The sequence below is a fragment of the Toxorhynchites rutilus genome, chromosome 3 (assembly GCF_029784135.1).
Source record: "Toxorhynchites rutilus septentrionalis strain SRP chromosome 3, ASM2978413v1, whole genome shotgun sequence".
Classification (NCBI taxonomy): Eukaryota; Metazoa; Arthropoda; class Insecta; order Diptera; family Culicidae; genus Toxorhynchites; species Toxorhynchites rutilus.
The window spans coordinates 110,123,443-110,147,068 of NC_073746.1; the positions used below are offsets into that span (position 1 = coordinate 110,123,443).

A 23,626-nucleotide genomic window follows, 5' to 3' on the forward strand; every position below is an offset into this window, starting at 1 on the left:
CAAAAAAAATTAAATTCCGCCCTAAATAGGTAATTCATATTTTTTTTCATGTGATCATGCGAGGAAAAATCTACTAAAAGACACATAAATCCAGCTGAAAGTGAAAGGTTAACTACTTTACAGCAGGCTTACAGCGATTTGTTTCTGATAAGATCTGGTGGATCACACCTTTGCGGAAGTGGCGGATCCTTCGGCTGAAGGAGGCCAGGATGTTGATAGCTCAGAATGCGGACACTTAGAAAATTAAACACATGCCATAAAACACTTGGAATACCATCTAAACAAAAACTTGACCTATTCGCGCGATGAAACGCGGTAAACGGTTGGAAATGGAATGGTTATAATATTGGAGGAATCGGTTTGTATGCACTTTACACTTCGTTTCGTTATTCGTTTGTACTGTACATCGAGTTTTGCTGCTGCTTGTAGTTGTGTTATGCACCACGCATTGCATTTTGAATGGAAGGGATTCGTTTGGTTAGAAATGAGGGTAGGGATGAACATTGAACAAGATCAGAAGTTCAATGTGCTCTATTGTTGCGGCTGTTGATTCAACTTCTCACTTCTGTATTGAGGAAAAATAAGTCTGGTTGATTGAAGATTCAGGCATAAGGCGATATTCATAAACAAACGACATTCGTGTCTAAATTGGGAAATACGAACCTTCTACTGACAAATATGATAACCATACATGATGTAACATTGTCTTTTTATGTGTGAAAAATTGAGATATTGAATGCATAATAATGCATTTGAAAATATTTTTAAGAAAAATACAGTATATTTGTTTGTTAGTCAAATCATTTAGCTAGGGATACACAATCGACAAAATAATTAGAGGAATAGAGTTCGATGTCGAAAATTTCAAGTGATTTTTGACATGCTGTTACTTCGGGAAAAATCAACGCATATAGATAAGATATACATTATTTTGAGGCTACAACTTTCGGGTATTAGAATATTTTACATACATATTTTTATATTGGTGTGTGTAGGTGTAGTGGATAACAATACCGAGAAGAAATGAAAAATCGATTTTTTTCTGTTTTTCCAAAGATTGTGAGGACCAACCCATTTTTTGCCAACCGACACAACAGCAAGTCCAATTAACCTTATCAACCAGCTTTCATTTGGTTCATGGAACGTTCCTGTAGGACCTTTCCATACAAGTATAATTTCAGTTTGAATGACAAATTACATCTTCGTCTTTGATGATGAATAATTTAATAGATAATCATTGCACTGCAAATCAAAAGGCAGTTTTTAAAACTCCAATAAATTCTGCACAAGGATAATTTGTTGCTTCGACGAAAAAAATATTTAAATATTTTGCATCAATTTCAAAAACGTGCCAAAAACGAGTTTTTTAAGTTCTTTACAAAATCTGCTATAATCACGCAAATGTTGCAGTATGTTCAGATATTTTAATACTGCAATATTTGCAAAATTACGACAGATTTTGTGAAGCACTATAAAAATCCTGTTTTTGACACTTTTTTTGAATTCGATGCAGAAAATTCAGTTTTTTTTTTCGTTAAAGTAACAAGTTATCGTTGTGCAAAATTGCGGTGGAATGTCCCACCCAAAATTTATTTTTCGTTATCGCACTAATGATTTTTTACTAAGCGCAGGTTCATATCGCTGAACTGTTCATTGATTGATTTTCTAATCTACCCTTTAAAATTACCTTTTACTATAAAATTTCTACTACTTCTTCCAAAACTCATCATTATAATATCAGATTATTTTCAGACATAACTCTTGTTCAAGATTTTTCATCCACTTGCGAATAACATGTTTCTCCGTTACATGGAATAAATGTTTGATACAGAAGATATGATAGAATAAAGACAACCTTGAATCTGACAATTAGTTTCTGGAGTTTTGTTCTTATTAACCCCCCCCCTCCACCTCCCCCCTTAGAGAGGGGAGAGGGGTCTCAAACTATCACGAAAACCTTCCCCAGCCCCAAAAACTCTCATATAACAATTTTCATGTTGATCGGTACAGTAGTTTCCGAGTCCATAAGAATCAGACAGACAGACAGACAGACAGAAATCCTTTTTATATAATATATTAGGCTGTCAAAAAAGTCCTGCGGTATTTCCGCGAGGTGTCGTTGTAAGCGCGTAGTTCTAGTTGTATTCATTGTATCGAGTCATACTATAGCTTGTTGGATAGGTAAGGTTTTGCGCGCTATAATATAGTCCTTGACAGTGTTTTGTTTGGTTAAGTCGTTCGTGAGTTATAGTGTCGCAAATATGGAGCAAAATAAAGAGAAAATCCGACATATTTTACAGTACTACTATGACAAAGGCAAAAATGCATCTCAAGCTGCCAATAAAATTTGTGCAGTTTATGGACCCGATACAGTTTCCATTTCCACCGCACAACGATGGTTTCAACGTTTTCGTTCTGGTGTAGAGGTCGTCGAAGATGCGCCACGCTCCGGAAGGCCTGTCGTCGAAAATTGCGACAAAATCGCTGAATTAGCCGAGAAAGACCGGCATAGTAGCAGCCGTAGCATCGGCCATGAGCTGGGGATAAGTCATCAAACCGTTATTAACCATTTTAAGAAGCTTGGATTCACAAAGAAGCTCGATGTATGGGTGCCACACACGTTGACGCAAAAAAACATCTTTGACCGTATCGACGCATGTGAATCGCTGCTGAATCGCAACAAAATCGACCCGTTTCTGAAGCGGATGGTGACTGGCGATGAAAAGTGGGTCACTTACGACAACGTGAAGCGGTCGTGGTCGAAGCCCGCTGAAGCGGCTCAGACGGTGGCCAAGCCCTCATTAACGGCCAGGAAGGTTCTGCTGTGTGTTTGGTGGGATTGTCAAGGAATAATCTATCATGAGCTGCTTCCCTATGGCCAAACGCTCAATTCGGACCTGTACTGCCAACAACTGGACCGCTTGAAGGTAGCACTCATGAAGAAGAGGCCATCTTTGATAAACAGAGGCCGCATTGTCTTCCATCAGGACAACGCCAGGCCACACACTTCTTTGGTGACGCGCCAGAAGCTCCGGGAGCTCGGATGGGAGGTTCTTTTGCATCCGCCGTATAGTCCGGACCTTGCACCAAGTGACTACCACCTGTTTTTGTCCATGGCGAACGAGCTAGGTAGTCAGAAGTTAGCCACAAAAGAGGCCTGTGAAAATTGGCTATCCGAGTTTTTTGCCAATAAGGAAGCGAGCTTCTATAACAGGGGTATTATGAAGTTGGCATCTCGTTGGGAACAAGTCATCGAACAAAACGGCGCATATTTGACTTAAAACAGATGATTGTAACTAATTTTATGAACAAATGAAAATTAAAAAAAAATACCGCAGGACTTCTTTGACAGCCTAATATACAGATTCATCATCAAAGACGAAGGTGTAATTTATCATTCAAATCCTTGTATGGAAAGGTTCTACAGGATCAAATTCAAATATCCTTGTATGGAAAGGTTCTACAGGATCGTTCAAGGAATCAAATGAAAGCTGGTTGATAAAGTTAATTGGATTTCCTGTTGAGTTGGTTAGCAATAAATTGTGTTGGTCCACAAAATCTTTGGAAAAACAGAAAAAAATCGATTTTTCATTTCTTTTCGGTATTGTTGTCCACTGAACCACTGAACACAACAATATAAAAATATGTACGTAAAATATTATAATACCTGAAAGAAGTAGTCTCAAAATAATGTATATCTTATCGATATGCGTTGATTTTTCCCGAAGTAACAGCATGTCAAAAATAACTTGAAATTTCCGACATCGAACTCTGTTCCTCTAATTTTTTTGTCGAGTGTATTTCAAATTTTGACTTATGAAAAGTTATTTTTATCTTAAACCAAAAATCCCGACTCAATTACGGCAATCCGGCAAAATAAACAAAATAGTAATTCAGGCACAGAATTGAGGTTTTTTTTTAAACTTTATACTATAAAATTATTATCACCGATCGATTTTTATCATTTCAGTATTGAATCATTTTTACGTCATCGTCAGCGCTGATACAAAAACATTGTTTGTTATTGTGGCAAAGTGCGGCGAGAAACGGCCGATGACTAAGAATTTCAATTCTCAATTGGTACGTATTCTGATCTTTTTTTCTACTATTCAAAGATGTCTAGCAACAAAATAGATTTGGAATTACACCGAGGACCAAGGCAGAAAATAAAAATGTACATATTTTCAACTTGAACTGCTACTATATTTATGAGAATTAGTACTTGATAATTGAGATCAACTGAGATTTACAAGAAAGAAAGTTGGTCAGCGCGCTTCTAACGTAGCATCCGAAATATCCAGTAAAAATAGACCATTAGCATCTTCATCGATCATTCCAAACGATAATATTTCATCTATAGTATCATCAATGTACGTTTCGTATGCTGTAAAACCACATCCACAAACGAAGCCACATCACGTAGTTTCCGCCCAACGAATATTGACTAAAGTTCTAGAAAAAATGGTTGTTATATAACAGTTCGATTGAAAAGTTTATAAGGTAACACAGTAAAACATTTTTTTTTGCTAAATTCAATTTTATTACTCAACTTAATTGCCTTCGAGTATCACAATTATAGCAATCTTGCAACTTTTCGATACCATTTTTTTAGTACTCTTTCGGTTTTTCCTCAATATAGGTCTCAGTTTCGGTAACCACTTCATCATCGGTCCTAAATTTCTTGCCAGTCAGCATTCTCTTCAGGTCTGCGAACAGAAAATAGTCGGTGGGGGCCGGATCTGAAGAATACGGTGGATGCTGATGCAATTGGAAGCCCAATTCAATTTTGCCACCATTTTCATCGATTTGTGATTTTTCCATTTTTTTTTCACAATAACAAAAGGTGCTTCACTCTCAATGCTGTAACTCACGAACCAATCGACCGACTGCTGTCAAATTTTGACACCTATCCATTGAAAGATGGTGCTTTGTGGTAGTCAAGTAGATTTTTGCAAGATGCGCCATCTACAAGTCAACCTTATCAACTTTTCAGCCGAACTGTTATAATTAACAAACATATTTGAAATAGAAATTGAAAGAGAAATTGACATATTTTTATATCAAATATGTGGAAAAAGCACCAACCAGTTCTTCGTTAAGCTGCGGAATCATGGCAAATTCCATGCAAATTTAAAAAAAACTGTTTCGTAATGATAATAACACGTTGAGCCCCGTGTCGGTTTCTAGGGACTGACGTTGTGCTTTTCGTTAGAAAAACGTTAATCATTGGAACTGGCAGTTACAAAATAAGGAAATATTTAAACAAAATTTGCTTGTTTTCGAATGTTCACGATATGTGACTACTTTCTAGTTGAATTTCGGATTATTTTATTTTTATACAATAAATATCTTTAGAAGCCGGGACCAACAGTGATATTGTGCAAACGCACTTGATGCAGGTTGAAAAGAACGCATAGCGAGAACAATTCGGGGCTCAACGTGTTAAGGGCTAAATAATCTGATGGCCCAAGAGCTTGAATAGTTATGCAGCTTTGTGTGTTAGGTTCGGTTCACCATTCTATGTTGTTCGTCATTCCATTATTGGCACTTCACTATGCTGAACGAAAAAGCGAAAAAACAGTTCAAAAGACCGAGCTCGTTTAGGCGAAAGGGGTTTTCACTAAACCGTTCTTCAAAATGAGTTTGTTCAATAAATCGTGAAACCTATTCAGAATATTTAATATTTTTTTCAATTTATTCCTCTTTGGAACATAAAACAGGTGTTTGAAGCCTCTTTGTCATGGGCATAGTTCAGAACCGATTTTCCGAAGATTAATTGATTCAACGATGGAAATAATGTAATGTTTAGACAGACAAGCTGCTTTTCGAACGTTCAGCTGTACCATTATACCAAAAATGCATAAATACTGACTCAAACGTGTCTTATAATTCCACGCTGTGAAATTCATAGCACATAGCGTCAACAATTAACTCCCATTGGGGCCATTGGGGTCTTACCAGTAAAATTGGAAAACTAGCTGGAATCTGTCTTCTAGTTTCAGCAACATCATCATATCTCCCATCCATTCACTAGTCTAGTGCTGCAATCTAGCACCTGCTCCGACTAGTATAACCTCCGTCAATCAGTGCACGGCCGATAGGGGTATAAAAAATTAAACAGTGAAACGTAGCATCACCGTCGTCTTCCAAGCCACAGCAGCGGCGATTTTGTAATAATCTAATTGCCATTTCACGCACAGTTTCATAAATCATACGATCGTCAAAACTCGAGCAAAAAGTTGGCCCTCCAATGGTGCTGCTGTTGCTTCTGTTGGCGCAAAAAAAAAACGCTTTCCTCATATTAGTACAACCATTCGACATGGAAGTCCACCTCTGCTGCTGAACCATCGTAGCTACCAAACTGGACCATTGGACCATTCGTGTGCGGACCCCACGCTTAACGTTCGCGCACTCGTTTTAGCATCAAATTAAATTCGTTCCCCCTTTCGCTGTGGGTCTGATCCTTTCACACACGCGCGTAGAAGGTAGCGATCGTTTAATCGGATCTGATTTCCGACATTATGATCCAAGCCGATTTGCGTGCAATTATTTGCGGCTATTGCAAAAGTTTTTTTTTTCGTTCGTGATGTTTGGCTTTGGTTCGAACGACTCAAAGACACATTTTCCCGGGTGTTCGATGATGTGTACGGATATCGTCGGCACGTACCAAACGCGCGTTCGTAAGGAGGAAGCCTAATGGGGGCCAATTCAATTCAGCGGCATTTCGCGGCCTATCGGTTAGCGGCTTACGGACAATTTAGCCGGCAACTATGTCGGCTATGCAGTCGATTTGGTGTTAGGGGGCTTAACAAGCCAACTCACAGCTCACAGTTGGTAGAGGTTGATCGATTTTACATACCTGGAAAAGGAAGGAAACAGAAAGGAAAAATGTAACAGTCGTGTTTACTACAGGTAATTGTTTCGCAAGTGTGAATGTGATTTTTTTTAAATTAGCTTGTTGGTTTTTTGTTTCTGATAAAATTTCAGAAAAATAAAAATGTTATAATATCATCGGTTAATAAAATGCTATAAAAAATCTAGAATTTTACGTTTTTCTCTCCAGCCGTCAGCGTTTTTCAAGACTCCCCACTGACCTGATCCATTTTTAATGGAAGAGTCTGACGATATTAACTATTTTCCATTCAGATTATTACATCGGAGTGTAACCGAAAAAAACCTATTATTTCCACCTAAATCTACTAGACGATTAAATAATGCGGATAAACGCATAATAATCGCTGCATATTTGGCGCGGAATTCATTCTGCTCGCCATGTTTATTGTTCCACCTGCCTGACCAATCGGATTGTTTTGCCTTTTGAATGATTATTTCAACTGTTTGGAGCCGATAAGTATGAATAACTTGGATTGGAAATTTTTTCCGCTGCAACCCACATTTAACTCGTTACCGAGCGCATGGATCCATCTCTTACTCATCTCATTTTCATTGATCCTCACATTTACCGATTACTCACCCCCTTTCGGTAATTGCATCTGTACAACTGTACCGACACGCAGCACCAATAACACCTCAGACCGCCCAGCGGATGTTTGTCTCTAATGACCGACTCTGATTATTGAACTTTAACTACATAAATCGTTAAGCGAAGTGGTAAAATACCACCTATATGGCAGTTTTTTACTACTGCTGGGCCGATAATTACTTGTTACGTTTGCCAGCAGCAGCAGCCAATAAATAAGCTAAAGTGGTCAAGAACGGCGATCTCATCGCTCGACATTCGTTGTAATGGCCTTGCGAGAGAGAGAGAAAAAAACGGACAGAGCTGCCATTGATTTGTGTTTGCGGTTAATTTTGTGTTGAAATCGTCGCTGGCCGTATAAATTGTCTACCAACTGTAATTGCTGGAGCAATACAGTTCTGACTTATAAGTGTTCCTGCGTAGCAGTAGAACGCTCCGGTTACGGTTCAGAGTAGGAAATCCGGCTTGTACGCTGTTCGAGATTTGCTCCAAGGGCATAGTTATGTTTTATTGGGAGTATTAATATAATTACGGTACCTCACATAATGTCATAAGTTTGCGGTGCGTGAGAAGGCTTGCGACTCGCCGCCTCATATATGTTCAAATCTTGTAAATCGAGGTAATATTTCAAAACTACTCTCAATTAATGTTAGTAAATCAGCTCCGTGAATGACCAAAATCGGTGAAGCAATCTGCTATTTGAATATGTGTAAATCGGCAAGTCAAACTTTAGATAGTTAACAACTTTACATATGTGGCTGAATGCTTAGCCTCATCAGTGCTAATCGCACAAATCGCAGTGGGAGTTTTAATTTTTGTCTAGAACAGAATCAAAAGAACGATTCGCAAAGCATTAAAACCACAATTTGAGCGGAATGTCAAATTAATCCTCAGTTTTAACATGTATCGTTGATTGTTCGCTGTTTAGAACGACTCTGAAACACTGAAACTATTGAATCTATAAGTAGTTTTAAATATCCCTGAGCAAAATTACATCTCAAAGGTTCCCAAAAAATACAGTTTTGTAAAGAAATAAATTGTTTGCAGCACCTTTCGCAGACCGACAACAGGAAATCCGAACCAAATCAGTTTTACACTGATGGCGGTGGCGGCCACAGCAACCGTTGCGGAATAAATTTTCATCTTCAGTTTTTCACCGAAGAGTACAGCTCTCATCGCTGGTAAATACCTTCTTCCGGTTCGAATGGAAATACGCAACACTTTGACGGCACTCTTGATCCGGAAACAGTGCACGTATTTTATAAAATTGAATGATCGATCGGAAAAAGTCACCAATGAGTCATTAACTATTTATCAGTCATCCAGCTAGCGACAAGACGGCAGCGGCAACATTCCTTTGAAATGGCTTTTCCCTAGGCATAGAGTTCAGTTTAGTTTTCCAAATAGGCCTTTTTCAAGACTAGACACACAAGATCTCTTCCGACAATAAATTAAAAAAAAAATGTAATGGGTTGTATCTAGGACACGACCGCAGTTTTCGACGTAGAACTACGGAATTATATTATTCAATTCACTAGTTTATCACTTTGGATATTATTTTAGAATGCATCGAAATTTTTGAAATACCTTTTTGGCTATTTTTTTTATTACTTCAGTAGACTCGAAAGAGTCGAGTAGAGTCGAAAACTATCAGCACTTCTCGTTTATTTGGTTCAACTCGCATCAGACTTTCTCCTTCCCACTCAGATATCGATCACAAACTATGAACCCTTTTGCTACTATATTCCGCTTGAGATGTGATCTAACCCCACAATAAGCAACTGTGAGGTTACAATGCTGGAATTTAAAAGCATACTTTCATGAAATATACGTTTATCTAAATAAATGCAGTGTATATCTATATTCCAAAATTCGGGATACTCTTCCATATCAGCACTAGCACAAAAAATTCTCGTACGCTGCTCTTCTTTGTCGTAGCACACCTCGATACAGTGGACTTCCCCCCTTTATTGAGCTGTGTATGTATGTTTGTGAAATCAGCATTAGGCATGAATGATATCCGCTCGTTGTGTTATGCTAGCTTACTCGCATCTGTGTTTTCATTCTATTCTATTTTTGGTTTCCGCTTCTAGCCCTGAGAAGAGCCCTTGTGGTAAGAAACTCTATTCCATACTCCTCCTTCACCTGTCAAGAAAACAATCCTCCCCCGCTCGACGCTCTAGGGCTACCATGTTGCTTTGAAGACCACCACACGAGAAGTGGTGTGGCTTCCAATGCTGATGATGAGAAAGGCCCTTGAAACAACTTTACTCTACTCCTGCATTACACCTCCACCTTCATAGCCTTGAGAAAGGCACTCGATTCCTCGTTGTTCAGCTCGACCAGCAACGATGTTGTTCAGTCGGTGTCCATACAAAGAATAATGGCTTCAAATCACGAATGGCTTATTGAAACCAAATATGTTGAAAACGGACAGAAACGAATGTATCGGTTGCTCGTTATTGATAGCTCTTTTCGGGAATGCACACAAATCGGCAGACCAAATGTATGGGAAAATGAGAATGCTTCCAGTTTTCATTAATTTAAACTGTTTAGGCATTAGTGGATTGTACTGTATAGTATATCAAACAAATCTTAGAGAATATCCGATTTCATTGGTGTGCAAATCATCAGAATTTGTTCGCTGTGAAAATAGTTATTAACGTCAACTTTATTTCACAAAAACGTGACTTGTTTTCTGATTTGACACCCTTCCTGAAAGACGTAGTTCTACGTCAAAATCAACTCTTTTTTCATTATTGAGAATATTGTTTTAGAATTCATTGATATTTTATATATAACTCTTTAATAGAAGGTTTCGATGGCCTTGATGTATCACTGCTTCTAGCCACAGGCGATTCTATAATTCTTTCATCACCACCATTATCTACATTTGACAACACAAAAAACAAGCTAACGTGTGATTCAATCATACGCAAACATTCTCTACCTATCGATATGAAAACCGACGTGATACTTCATATTTTTTCATCGAGCCTCTGCCGGATTTGTGAAAACAAAAAGTCTAACAAAATTAAATTGCTTTGCGGTGTGACTTTTTTCATTTACAACCTACAATCGACTCTCCGAAGCGATTTCGTTCTTAAACCCTTCGTGTTTGGAAGTTGGTTGTTCGCTAACTGAAGCAGAGCTACAATTAGAACGGTAACGGTATTGAATTAAAGAGACTTTAAACTCAGAGAGTTCATTCGTCTCTTGACGACAATTAGAAAGGAAACGAAAATAGTTATATAGTCGCCTAGTTGGTATTTCTCTTCTAATTTGCTTCTGCGCGTCAGTGCAATCTCTGCATTATGCTTACTTCGTGCATATTTTGAGAATGCATTGTGTCATGGGCTACATGGGCTGAAAAGTCGCGGTATGGCGCCACTAAAAAATGAACAAAATTCATTTCGAGAGATTCATCTGTCACTAGCTTATGTGTGAAGTTTCATGACATTTCGTTTATTTGTCCACAAACTACAGCTGTTTAAGCGACATTGTCTGAGCATTCGTATGGAAAATTGAAAATTCGCATTTTGATCAAACATTGTTTTTTGATGGGAAAAACTCCTGAGCAATCAATGCAGTGGTTGACGAAATGTTATTCCACTTCAGCTTCTTCGAGAACAACAGTTCATCGGTGGATTAGTGAATTTGAATTGGGTCGCATAAGCACCACAGATGCACCAAATTCCAAATAGCCAAAGGATGCTTTTTTTTTATTAAATCGTTTATTTTTACAGGCTCAGTTACATAAGTTTAAAAGAGCCAAACTCTTAACTATATTTCTACTAGCATATATTAACATGTTTCCCTAATTCTATGGTTAATAAAATAGGAAACCGATTACTCGCGGTCGACTCGAGTTTAGAAGGGTGACACATTTTCATTAGGAAAAGGATGGGATGTAAGGAGATTGTAACAATGTTCACACTCATACTCACATTCTCATTCACATTCACATTCACACTTCACACTCAATTCTTAAAAACTATCATTACATCTAATATGTATTACAATTCAACTTATTCTAATGGAAGGGAACCGATAGCTCGCAAAGGACGAAAAGAAGGGGAAAAGGATGTAAGGATGACCAATCACTACTCGGATGCTACGAATCCAGAAATTATTAAACAAGTGCATCGATTCGTTTTGAAAAATATTTATTGTGCCCTAAAACTTCTAGATGCCCAATTTGGTTGCATTTGCTTGATTAATTATCGAGTAATGTAGAAATTTGTGTTTCATTTATATGGCAGCCTTCCCTTAGAGAGGGGGATGGGTCTCAAACTATCATGAAAACCTTCCCCGGCCCCAAAAACCCCTACATTCCAATTTTCATGTCGATCGGTTCAGTACTTTCCGAGTCCATAACAATCAGACAGACAGAAAGACAGAAAGACAGAAAGACAGAAAGACAGAAAGACAGAAAGACAGAAAGACAGAAAGACAGAAAGACAGAAAGACAGAAAGACAGAAAGACAGAAAGACAGAAAGACAGAAAGACAGAAAGACAGAAAGACAGAAAGACAGAAAGACAGAAAGACAGAAAGACAGAAAGACAGAAAGACAGAAAGACAGAAAGACAGAAAGACAGAAAGACAGAAAGACAGAAAGACAGAAAGACAGAAAGACAGAAAGACAGAAAGACAGAAAGACAGAAAGACAGAAAGACAGAAAGACAGAAAGACAGAAAGACAGAAAGACAGAAAGACAGAAAGACAGAAAGACAGAAAGACAGAAAGACAGAAAGACAGAAAGACAGAAAGACAGAAAGACAGAAAGACAGAAAGACAGAAAGACAGAAAGACAGAAAGACAGAAAGACAGAAAGACAGAAAGACAGAAAGACAGAAAGACAGAAAGACAGAAAGACAGAAAGACAGAAAGACAGAAAGACAGAAAGACAGAAAGACAGAAAGACAGAAAGGCAGACAGATATCACTCCAATTTTATATCTATAAATTTTCGGTTAATCAGAAATTTATTTATTTTTTCTAATATCTGGTATCCGACCGAATAGCGAATATTGGGCGAATATGGCCGGATGGTTACCGAATATCCGTTTCATTCCTAATCAGGAAGCGAATAGCTCGAAACCCTCCATGCTTCGATTGGCAAGGATTCATCTGCTTATATTTCAGGGTTTTTTTTTGCCGAGCACGGCTAAGGTATAAAGTAGACAGTAGATTTTTGGTCTAGAGTTCAATTCGATTCGAAAATATCAGATGATTTGGGTTTAATCCGATTCGAATAATTTAAACATTAATTGGTCTTGGTCTGTACCTGACTCATTATAGTGAATAAATAGAATTTGATATATCTATAGCTGGCCTTGGGCTTTACCCAACTCAACTAATTCACATACAATGGGTTTGGCCTTGAGCTGAACTCGGCGCAAATTCAACCAAATATTAGCCTTGGGCTGAACACGACTCAATATGGCAAATCAATAGAATTTAATATAACTATACCCGACTCAACTGTTTCACATGTAACGTTCTGGCCTTGAATTGAACTCGGCGAAGATTCAATCAAATATTGGTCTTGGGCTGAACCCGACTCAATATTGTGAATCAGTAAAATTCTGTATAACTTAAAGTTGGCCTTGGGCTTCCCCCGACTCAACTAATTCACATCATTACCTCATTAGTTGCGAATCCAACGAAACATTGATCCTGGGCTGAACCCGACTCATAATTGCTTCTTATTCGAAATCTGACATTTTATTCAACTCAACTCAACAAGAGTCCACTTTTTAATAATAAATGTTTATATATATTTTCTTTATCTAATTCTCATTTCAACTTAATCAAAACGAATAGTTTGAGCAATTCTATATTCACGTTTTCTGCCTTACTAGCAGCACTTCCGAGAATATAGAACGGATCACCAATGTGATATTCCGTGGAATACCAATATATCTTATATGGAAAACGCCTAATAATTCCAACACATCTATGTTTATTGACGTATCAATCCGAACTCTGTTTGCTTACATATCTCATCAGAGCTACACTCTAATTCAAGATACCACACCATCTATTTTTTTGCTATAAAAAGTGCCCTGCCATAAAAATAATCTGAAAACCCCTGTTCTAGAGAATGTGAAATTGAAATCTGGTATTTGGAATGGTTGCGTCGAAAGGATTAAATATGCTTCATGTATTCAGAAAAGCCGGTATGAAAGTGAACACGGAAGTCTACATGGACATTTTGAAGAATCAGAATGATGAAACGTAACCCTGTGAATCTTCACGCCCAAGAGTCGATTCTTTGGAACCATCCATCACCAAGTTGTGAGCTTCAATGTAAGAAGACTATGTTATAAACGTGTGTTCTCTATTTCGCAATTGCCTGAAGAAAGTATTACGAATGAAGGTGGAAATATCGAGTGATTCTTTCTGAATTGGCCAAATACTGAAAATATATAATTTTGAATCTCGGGGAAGGCTTGGTTCATTTTTCTTCCAGGAGGACAATGGAGGAATCAATGGAGGCAAGCACTATCTACTACAACAGATTCTACAGAATGCGAAGTGAATATTAACTTGTCCTCTGATTTATCAGTAGGGGAGGTGGGGGTAAAACGGACATGTTAAGAAGAACTTCAATTATATCTTTGGAAACTCATGTTTCCCAAAACTTTGATGCAGTTTCTTGCAATTCAATATATTGTTTCTCTACCTAATTGGGCAAATATTTTACAAAAAAGTGTTTCAATGTTTTTACTGAAATTAAAACAGACAAAAAAGTACAAAATTTTTTTCGATGCGGGTAATATGGACATATAGTGGGGGTAATATGGACAGGTTAATAATAAATGAAGCGTAGAGGTTTATCGATCGCGACAGGAATAATTTTATTCAAACAAGGTCTGAACTCATCACGAATGTCCGTTTAATGATGAAAAAATCGAATTAATCCACCTAGAAGCGATATCGTGCTGTTCAGCAGTATAAACGAACAGACCGTCAACTATTTTGCCAGAGACGAATGAACTCTCAGAGTTTAAAGTCTCTCTAATTCAATACCTTCCTTCCTTCCTATTTTGCTTTTAGTTCCAGCCAACTTCTAAACAGCCCACATTTGGCGATTTGATTACCATTTATAGACGCAGGGCATTCCTTAGGAACAGATTAAACAGACTTTTCACAGTCCATCTCACTCCCACTGACAATTGACCGTTTTACCCCATCAGTACAATTATTTAAATAATTTAAATTTTCCACTCAAAAATAAATTTACTTTTCCGCACATACCTTATATTGCTTCTCTGTTAGCTCACAACCGAAATATAACCATCAGCGAATTGAATTTTGATATTAAACCACTCAAAATGCTTAATATCGAAGCAGCTAAAATTAGATCCAGACGCGGAATCATGAATGATTTTAGGTTTTTGTTTCCCTTTTCCTCTTTTGATCAGTATTCATTGCCATAGGGTGGCTTGAATATTATAGAATAACATGTATAAGATTAACAGAACTCTGAAATTCGAAATGTAACTAAGCAAATCAACCACCTGTCCATATTACCCCCACTGTCCGTATTACTCGCGGTTCCGCTACATAAAATAAAACCGAAATAAAACCTGAATAAGGTGGAAAATATTGGCAGTTTTATTGATTGTTTTGATAGGGTAAATATTGTTTTCTTTCGATTCACATGTGTTAAGGGGGTATTCTAGTATAGAAATCTGAAAAAATCGAAATTTTTTTTTACCATATTTCTGTAGTTTAGGCATTCAAGAATATACTCTAGAAAGGACTTATCGAAAATCCTATTATTTACCTAGTTAGAGCCATCTTAGTGATGTGGTATCTAACCTGTTACGGCCATCACAATGAACTTCAAACGCGTTTCTCTCGGAACTAGTTTTTTTCTAACTGGCGTACACGATATCTCAAGTTCTACTGAACCGATTTATGTCAAATTTATATGAAAATAATCTGCATACATCTCTCTATCGCATGAACCAATAAAAAATTATAACTTTTTAATTTTACTATTTTTTAAAAATCGGTAAACGCAAAAAAAGCATTTTTGTTTTCAAACGGCCGCCATTTTGTTAAAACCCATGTTTTTGACTTGTCCGAGGTTCATGCCATAGCGACATCTTTACTGATTCAGAATCTGTTCGATTTTTTTGTTTCAGATAACCAGAAGGACTGGAATCGTGTACGCCATGGCACAACTTTTTTTTGAACACCCTCACTTCACCAGCATGTAACTATTCTAATTATGAATTTTTTTTTCCGTCCTATTTTTGTTTTATTGTTGAAAGATAGATAAACGAATAATGATATAATGGATAGTAAAAATATTCTTTGTTTTATTATTACGGAGTTCGAAAAAACGTCCGAAATTCGTGTCTCTACACTAGAATACCCCCTTAATCTAAATTTGTTACCCAACTTTTCAAATTTATCGCACTTGAAAAGTACTGCCAGCGCCTTGTGTTGGAAAGCAAACAAAAACGTCACTGACTTTCATCTATCCACAAAGCAAATAGTATCATTGATTTTTGAAAAACGATACTTTTTCCGTCCAATGTTTTAAAGATATGAATGAGTCATTTTTTGTGCCTGTATATCGAATGTCATTAACCCTAACACTGAAAATAGATTATGGCGAATGTTATTGTTTTTAGGTGCATGTTTGGGATGAAATTAAGATAGTGTACATGCGCTCAACAATTTCCCGACTATAGATGTAATTTATATCAAATCGCAATTAAAACAATATAATGCTTGAATCTATCATTGCGTGACCGCCAAATGTCATGCTACCATGAATAACAATTTAGCACGATACCGGGTGCAATCACGCTGCTCTCGGAGGTTGTTCATTTTCCAGGGATTCCTGCCTCAGTTCTCCGTCAGAAAATGATCAAATATCGAGCACTTCTAATTCTGCTGCTGCCCCTAGCTGAGTGGGTGTTCTGCATAACTCCGGACGCACAGCTGGTGAAAGAAACCATTCAATTTCTCCCCACTGCAATCGTTGACCGTTCTTTAATCCACAGATAAAATCCATCACAAAACATGATCTTCCCGTCGAACTTCACAAGGTTGTCACGGCGGATGACTACGTCCTAACCATGATTCGCATTCCTGCCCCGGGAAAACCACCGTTGCTACTCATGCACGGTTTGCTCTGTTCGTCGGCGGATTACACGATTCTAGGTCCAGAAAAATCACTTGCATCACTAGCGTACAAAGCCGGATACGACGTTTGGCTGGGAAACAACCGGGGAAATACCTTCTCGAGGGTGCACAAAAAGCTGGATGTGAAATCGAAAGAGTTCTGGGAGTTCAGTTTTGACGAGTTTGCTCTGTATGATTTACCATCGATGGTGGATTACGTTCTGAACCGAACACGGCAGACCAAGCTTCATTACGTTGGATTCTCGCAGGGGACAACCCAATTTTTCGCGATGAATAGTCTCCGTCCGGAGTATAATGCCAAATTCATCAGCGCCCACTTGCTAGCTCCGGTTTCGTTTCTTCATCGCGCCACTAATCCAGCCATGTTTCTCGCGTCCCGAATCAATGAACTCGAGGTCATAGCCGATATGACTAACGTCTACGATATCGCTAGCAGGGGTGGGCCGCTTGTAGATACCATCGTTCTTGCCGTCAAAACTGGCTTCGTTCCGCCGGATTTAGTTCTGATCAATATTTGGTACTTTTTCGGATACCACGATTCAATCAATCGAACAATGATTCCCGAATTGGCGGAATACACTCCAGCGGGAATTTCCTTGTATCAATTCCTGCACTACTTACAGGTGTACAACGCCAAATCATTCCAACGGTACGACTTCGGGAAGAAGAAAAACCTCAAGCGCTACGGTCAAGTCAACCCTCCAGACTATCCCCTGCACAAGGTCGCCGCACCGGTTTATCTGTATCACAGCGAGAAAGACAACCTGAACCACCCCAAAGATGTGGAAGAGCTCGTCAAACGACTTCCGAATGTGAAGCTGAAGTTCAAGGTTCCGATGGCGGATTGGAATCATCTGGATTTTATCTACTCCAGCGAGGCGCACCGCCTCTACCAGGTTATTATATCCGAGCTGAAGAAACTGCGAGCGAAACAATTGGGAGGATAATCTTTACAACCCACCGCAATCAGGTCGTGCGTTTTTTTTCGCGCAGTGATTCAATGATTTATTTACCCTTTTTTGTTCATTTTTTTTTTTGTTGGTGGAAGGGTACATGGCATTGAGTGGTTTCACCCCGTAAAACTCGACAGCTTAATTAACAGCTATTTGTTTTGTTTACCTCAATTTATTTGGCAATAAAAGAAACGTAGCGTCAAATGGGTACCGAATCTCCGCTGCTGCTGCTGCCCGTAACAATGGCGCGCGAAAGTGGCCAAATCGTGGCGAATGCGCTGAGTTTGTGTTTTACCGGGTTTTGGGTAAAATGGCTGAGTTAAGTTTCTATTTTCTGGTGTTTCGTCTAAATCATTGGGAAGTTGAGAGCGCGGTGGTGATTATTTTGTGAAAAGTATAATTTTATGTTGAGGTGATTTATTGAGTTTGAAAGCGCAGCTCGAGCTTTCTCGCAAAGTATGAACAATACTTTTGATTGTATTGCCCGATTGGAATTTAGTGAATAGTTTAAATAATGTGTGGTCTTACTCTAGGTTGATTGTACTGCGTTTCACTAGATATGAAACTGTTTTAATACACAAATTTCAGATGATCTCTACACTAAAAGAATCAAACTCTTATAACTTAAGGTAATCAGACCACCTATTTCGAACCATGCTAAAGATTTTTCATGATACCATTAGGAAAGGAAAACAAAACAGCACTTTTAACAACCACCACCGGGTAGGCCGATTCTATCATACTCCTTTCAAGTTGCAAAGAATTGCAGCCGATCCGCGCATTTTTTTCTCCTCTCCCCTACCCTGTTTGTTTGTTTACGCAACTTACGAATCGCTTTCATGATCGATACATTATCGATTTTACCTTGCGCGCGCGATCGCTCGATGGCTCGGAGCAATCAACGCTTAGCGCGCTGATTACAGTCTATAAACGGTTGCATGATACATATCGCGCGGATCGGCCAAACCACACGGAGAGTGTCCAGCAGCTGGAAGCCATTCAGACTGACCCGTGGCCATCCCGCCCCGTTCGCTCCGCCAAATAAATCCGTCTGCTGAAAGTTCGTTGCACTTGGGGATCCCTCTCGTTTTAATCTTCGCACACACAATGGGTGGCAATTATCGCGAGTAAATACACCTCTCCCCATGTCTCGCCACATGTTTCGCTTTGATATTTAGTTTTCCTCCTTTCGGAGAAGACCAACCGATGGCGATATCGCGGCAAATCGTACAAATAGCCGGCAACAAGTGCCGTGATAATCGCGTGCATTAGCTGTGGCGCAGTTGATTGTAGTTATAAAAATAACATCTAATCAAACATCGGCGCGGTGCGCGACTCGGACGCTTCTCTGTTATCTGGCGTATTCGCCGTGGTTTGCCGGTGGGTGCGTTTATACAACGGTGACTCGGCATGGTATGCTTATGCTCTAGAAACCGAATACGATGCGAAATTTTGCCTCCAACGCTTCACTTTAATGAGTTTTTTTTTCTGCATTCAAGCGCTATCCATTGTAGAGAAAGATATTTGCTACCTAGGAAATTAAAATCACAGAACCTGATTAATTGTGTTTTCGGAAAATGATTCCGGTGGTTGTGTTCGCTGGCGGCGGCGGCACTTGAAAGATGGGAAGCAGTAGAATGCGTTTGTACCTCTTGAATGCAACAACCTAGCTTTCAATAGGTCTTCCACGTTCCGTGCTTATGTTTCAAACGTGAAGCAACATTCCGATCTCGGTGGCTTTCGAACAATGTACATGCATAAACGTTTCACGAATGGTTATTGTGGGTACCTGCTCGAATTGAATTCAAAGGGCTTGAAACTTGTTCAAATTCAGAATAATCATCTTTTTCGAAGGTATTCATTATATCGAATAACACGAGTTTACTGGAATTATAAACGACTTTGTGTTTTTAAATAATACGTTGTAGAAGTGATCGAGGTGTTAATTGAGAAATGTGAGGTGAAAAAAAAAATCGACTGATACTTTTTAAGGTGATGCTCAATCACTTCCCGAATGTTGGATTTTATCTGTTCAAAAATTGACGAAGGAAACACTATCTTTCACTGGGAAAAGCTCAGCGAAGTGGCTTACTGACATCATATAATCCAGGGGTTCAGTCTCGACAATCTGCTCCGGGCAGTATACTGCCGTAATCTCGCAAAGTGACACAAGCGTCAAAGTTGAAGTTTTTCTTTTTTCATTATAGATTCGATAAAGAATACCAAATACTTTCAAAAGACCGGCGGAGTTTTGCGGAAATGAGAAAAAATGACCCCGTAAAAGCTTGAAATCGGAGTGGCGTAAATGCCATTTCTACTATGTTGAGATCAAGTTGATTGTCATGCGATGTGATTTTTGATCTGATCTAATGGCATAGAATTAACGAACTGGGACAGTAAATTTCACACAACAACATTTTTCGTAATGTATGCTTAGCATGTTGAGAGTCACATGTTTTCTTTCTTGTAAGAAACCACTTTTCCGGAAAGCTAGTTATGCCAAATATTTTAATTAAAAATAGTCCATCCCTATGCAGTGCTACATTTATCATAGGAATGTTGTTTTAAAACTACAAATCGTGTACTTAGAATCTCTGTTTAATAATCTCGTCAAATATTTAAATTAAAACAAATCAAACTCAGCCTCAAGAAATACTTCATCCTTGATTGAGAAGTATTGCTAACATCACATATTGCACATAAAGAAAAATGTGTAGATCTCTTCTCCCTGGTGCATTCTCATGATTCGCTCAGCGGCAGCTTATTGGAGAAAATAATTGGAAACAGATTCCCGCATACTTTAATGGAAGTGCGCCAATCGGTTGTGGAAATAGCGAATAAGACCTTTGACCTCTTTGCGCCACTCTCCCTCAAGTACGCTAAAATTTTGCATAGAGTTTTCTTTTTTCAAGGTGGTGAACATTTTGTATGGGGTAACTTTTTGAAATTAGAGATAACACGACATCGACGTTTTTCTCATCAACGAAACTCATCTGACGGATCACTACAACATCAGAGTCACGGGTTATGATTTCTATGGTACAAATCACCCGCATAACGTTGTCCAAGCCTCCTCCAGGCCAAGCAAGCAAGTACCTCCTGGTTTAAGCGGTTCTTCTACGCACCAGGGGTCCTCAGCACTTCTCGGAGCAGAGCCCAACACGTCTGTTCCTTTTTCGCGGTCGAGGCAACAACCACAATCTGGTTTGCTTGCGCTTTTTGATCTGGTGGACAATATTTTAAATGCTTTAAATATAAATGACCCTCTTAAAAGCATAGTATCATGTTTGCTTCCGATTGTGAGAACATTTTTGAAAGAAAAATGTGGTTTTTTAGCAGCGTTCATTTCCCTCGATGCCAGATTCAGTGCAAGATGTCAAGGATTTGACCACTGTAATACAGTGGAATTGCAGAAGCATCATCCCTAAACTAGATCAATTTAAATTTTTAGTTCATAGTTCTAACTGTGATGTATTTTCCCTCTGTGAAACATGGCTTTCTTCAGCCGACGAACTGAATTTCCACGATTTCAACATTATTCGCCTCGATCGAAATGACTCGTTTGGTGATGTACTATTGGGAATCAAAAAATGTCACTCCTTCTATAGAGTCACTCTCCCATCGATGACAGGCATTGAAGTTGTCGCTTGCCAGACACAAATCAATGGCAAAGACCTCTGCATTGCCTCGATATATATTCCTCCAAGAACTATGGTTGGCCGCCATCAGTTTTTTGATATCATCGATGCACTGCCGGAGCCGCGGCTAATCTTAGGTGACCTCAACTCCCATGGAACAGCATGGGGTTCACTCTACGATGACAACCGTGCCACTTTGATTTATGATCTGTGCGACAACTTCAAATTGACAGTTTTGAATACTGGGGAAGCAACTAGAATAGTCAACCCTCATGCACGGGCAAACATGCTAGACATATCACTTTGCTCTTCTTCGTTATCCCTGGATTGCACGTGGAAGGTAATCCAAGATCCCCACGGTAGTGACCACCTGCCAATAATTTTATCGATCGCCAATGAATCAGGTTCTCGTGAGTCAGTCGATATTGCGTATGACCTCACGAAAAATATTGACTGGAGAAAATTTGCAGAAATAATATCTGAAGCACTTGTTTCAATGCATGAACTTCCTCCACTCGAAGAGAATAATTTTATATCGAGTTTGATTTACGAAAGCGCACTTCAAGCTCAAAAGAAACGTGTTCCTGCTACCACTTTCCGACGTCGTCCTCCGTCACTTTGGTGGGACAAGGAATGTTCAAAGGTCTACCTTGAAAAATCATCCGCTTTCAAAAAATTCCGGAAAACTGGACTAGTGGAATGGTTTCGAAAGTACCAAGCTCTAGAAGCCAAACTAAAAGGTCTGATTAAAGCAAAAAAGCGTGGATATTGGCGAAAGTTCGTCAATGGTTTGTCAAGGGAGACCGCTATGAGCATTCTTTGGAATACGGCTAGGAGAATGCGTGGCTGGAACCATACAAATGAAAGTGAGGAATACTCTGACCGTTGGATTTTCAAATTTGCAAGAATGGTTTGTCCCGATTCCGTTCCTGCACAAAGCGTCGTACGCGATATTCCGCTCCAATGCGACTATGAGAATTTTTCGATGGTAGAATTCTCAATTGCCCTCCTCTCATGTAACAATTCAGCTCCGGGGTCGGACAAGATTAAATTCAACTTGTTGAAGAATCTTCCCGACTTGGCGAAACAGCGTTTGTTGAACTTGTTCAACAAGTTTCTGGAGCTGAATATTGTCCCACATGACTGGAGGCAAGTGAGAGTGATAGCCATACGAAAACCCAACAAGCCGGTTAGCGATCACAACTCGTATAGGCCGATTGCAATGTTATCCTGTATTCGTAAATTGTTAGAGAAAATGATTCTACTTCGTTTGGACAAGTGGGTTGAAGCGAACAATTTGCTGTGAAATACGCAGTTTGGCTTCCGCCGAGGTAAAGGGACGAACGATTGTCTCGCGCTGCTATCTTCTGAAATCCAAATCGCATTTGCTCGCAAAGAACAAATGACTTCCGTTTTCCTCGTTATCAAAGGGGCATTTGATTCAGTTTCCATGGAAATTCTCTCAGAGAAACTTTATAATCGTGGACTTTCACCAATTCTGAATAATTTCCTGTACAATTTACTGTCAGAAAAGCACATGTTTTTCAATCATGGCAGCTTGAAATCTTCTCGATACAGTTTTATGGGCCTACCACAAGGCTCATGCCTAAGCCCCCTCTTGTACAGTTTTTTTCGTCAATGATATAGATGATTGTCTAACTAGAGATTGTACGTTAAGACAACTTGCAGATGATGGAGATATTTCCATCACGGGTACTAATCCCGTCGTTCTGCAAAAGTCGTTTCAAGATACCCTGAACAATTGAACAATCTGTTCACGTGGGCCCTCAACCCGCCCAATTCCAGCTTCACCTATCCGGCAAAACGATAAGGCACTCGATGTTTTTCAAATACCTGGGTGTATATTTTGATTCTAAGTGTACCTGCGTATTTGAAACAGAAATGCCAGCAAAGAATCAATTTTCTCCAGACAATAACCAGAACATGGTGGGGCGCCCATCCAGGAGACCTCATTCAATTGTACAAAACAACGATATTATCAGTGTTAGAATATGACAGTTTTTGCTTCCGATCAGCTGCCAGGATTCATATTCTCAAGCTGGAGAGAATACAATATCGTTGCTTGCGTATAGCCATGGGGTGTTTGCATTCGACACATACGATGAGTCTCGAAGTTTTGGCAGGAGTACCCCCGCTTACTCTTCGGTTCACAGAATTATCCTACAGATTTCTCATCCGTTGCAAGATCATGAATCCATTGGTGATTGATAACTTCGAAAATCTACTCCAACTGATTCCTCAGTCAAGTTTTATGTCTTTATACCATGAGTACCTTACCCACGACGTGCACCCTTCACCAGGCATCTCCAACCAAGTTTGCTTCCCATACTTTTGCAATTCCTCTGTCATTTTTGATCTGTCC

At 39.0% G+C, this 23,626-nt stretch overlaps 2 protein-coding genes across 3 annotated transcripts in view; one reads left to right on the top strand and one right to left on the bottom strand.

The window, feature by feature from the left end:
• The window catches only part of LOC129780566 (mucin-2), a 437,053-nt gene that overhangs the window by 251,236 nt on the left and 162,191 nt on the right, over nt 1-23,626 (bottom strand). The gene's annotated exons all lie outside the window — the stretch shown is intronic.
• On the top strand, nt 16,371-17,734 carry LOC129780568 (lipase 3-like). The gene is made up of 2 exons (XM_055788953.1): nt 16,371-16,451; nt 16,511-17,734. Exons 1-2 carry the CDS (start codon nt 16,371-16,373, stop codon nt 17,597-17,599), a joined length of 1,170 nt encoding a protein of 389 aa, XP_055644928.1. The 3' UTR covers nt 17,600-17,734.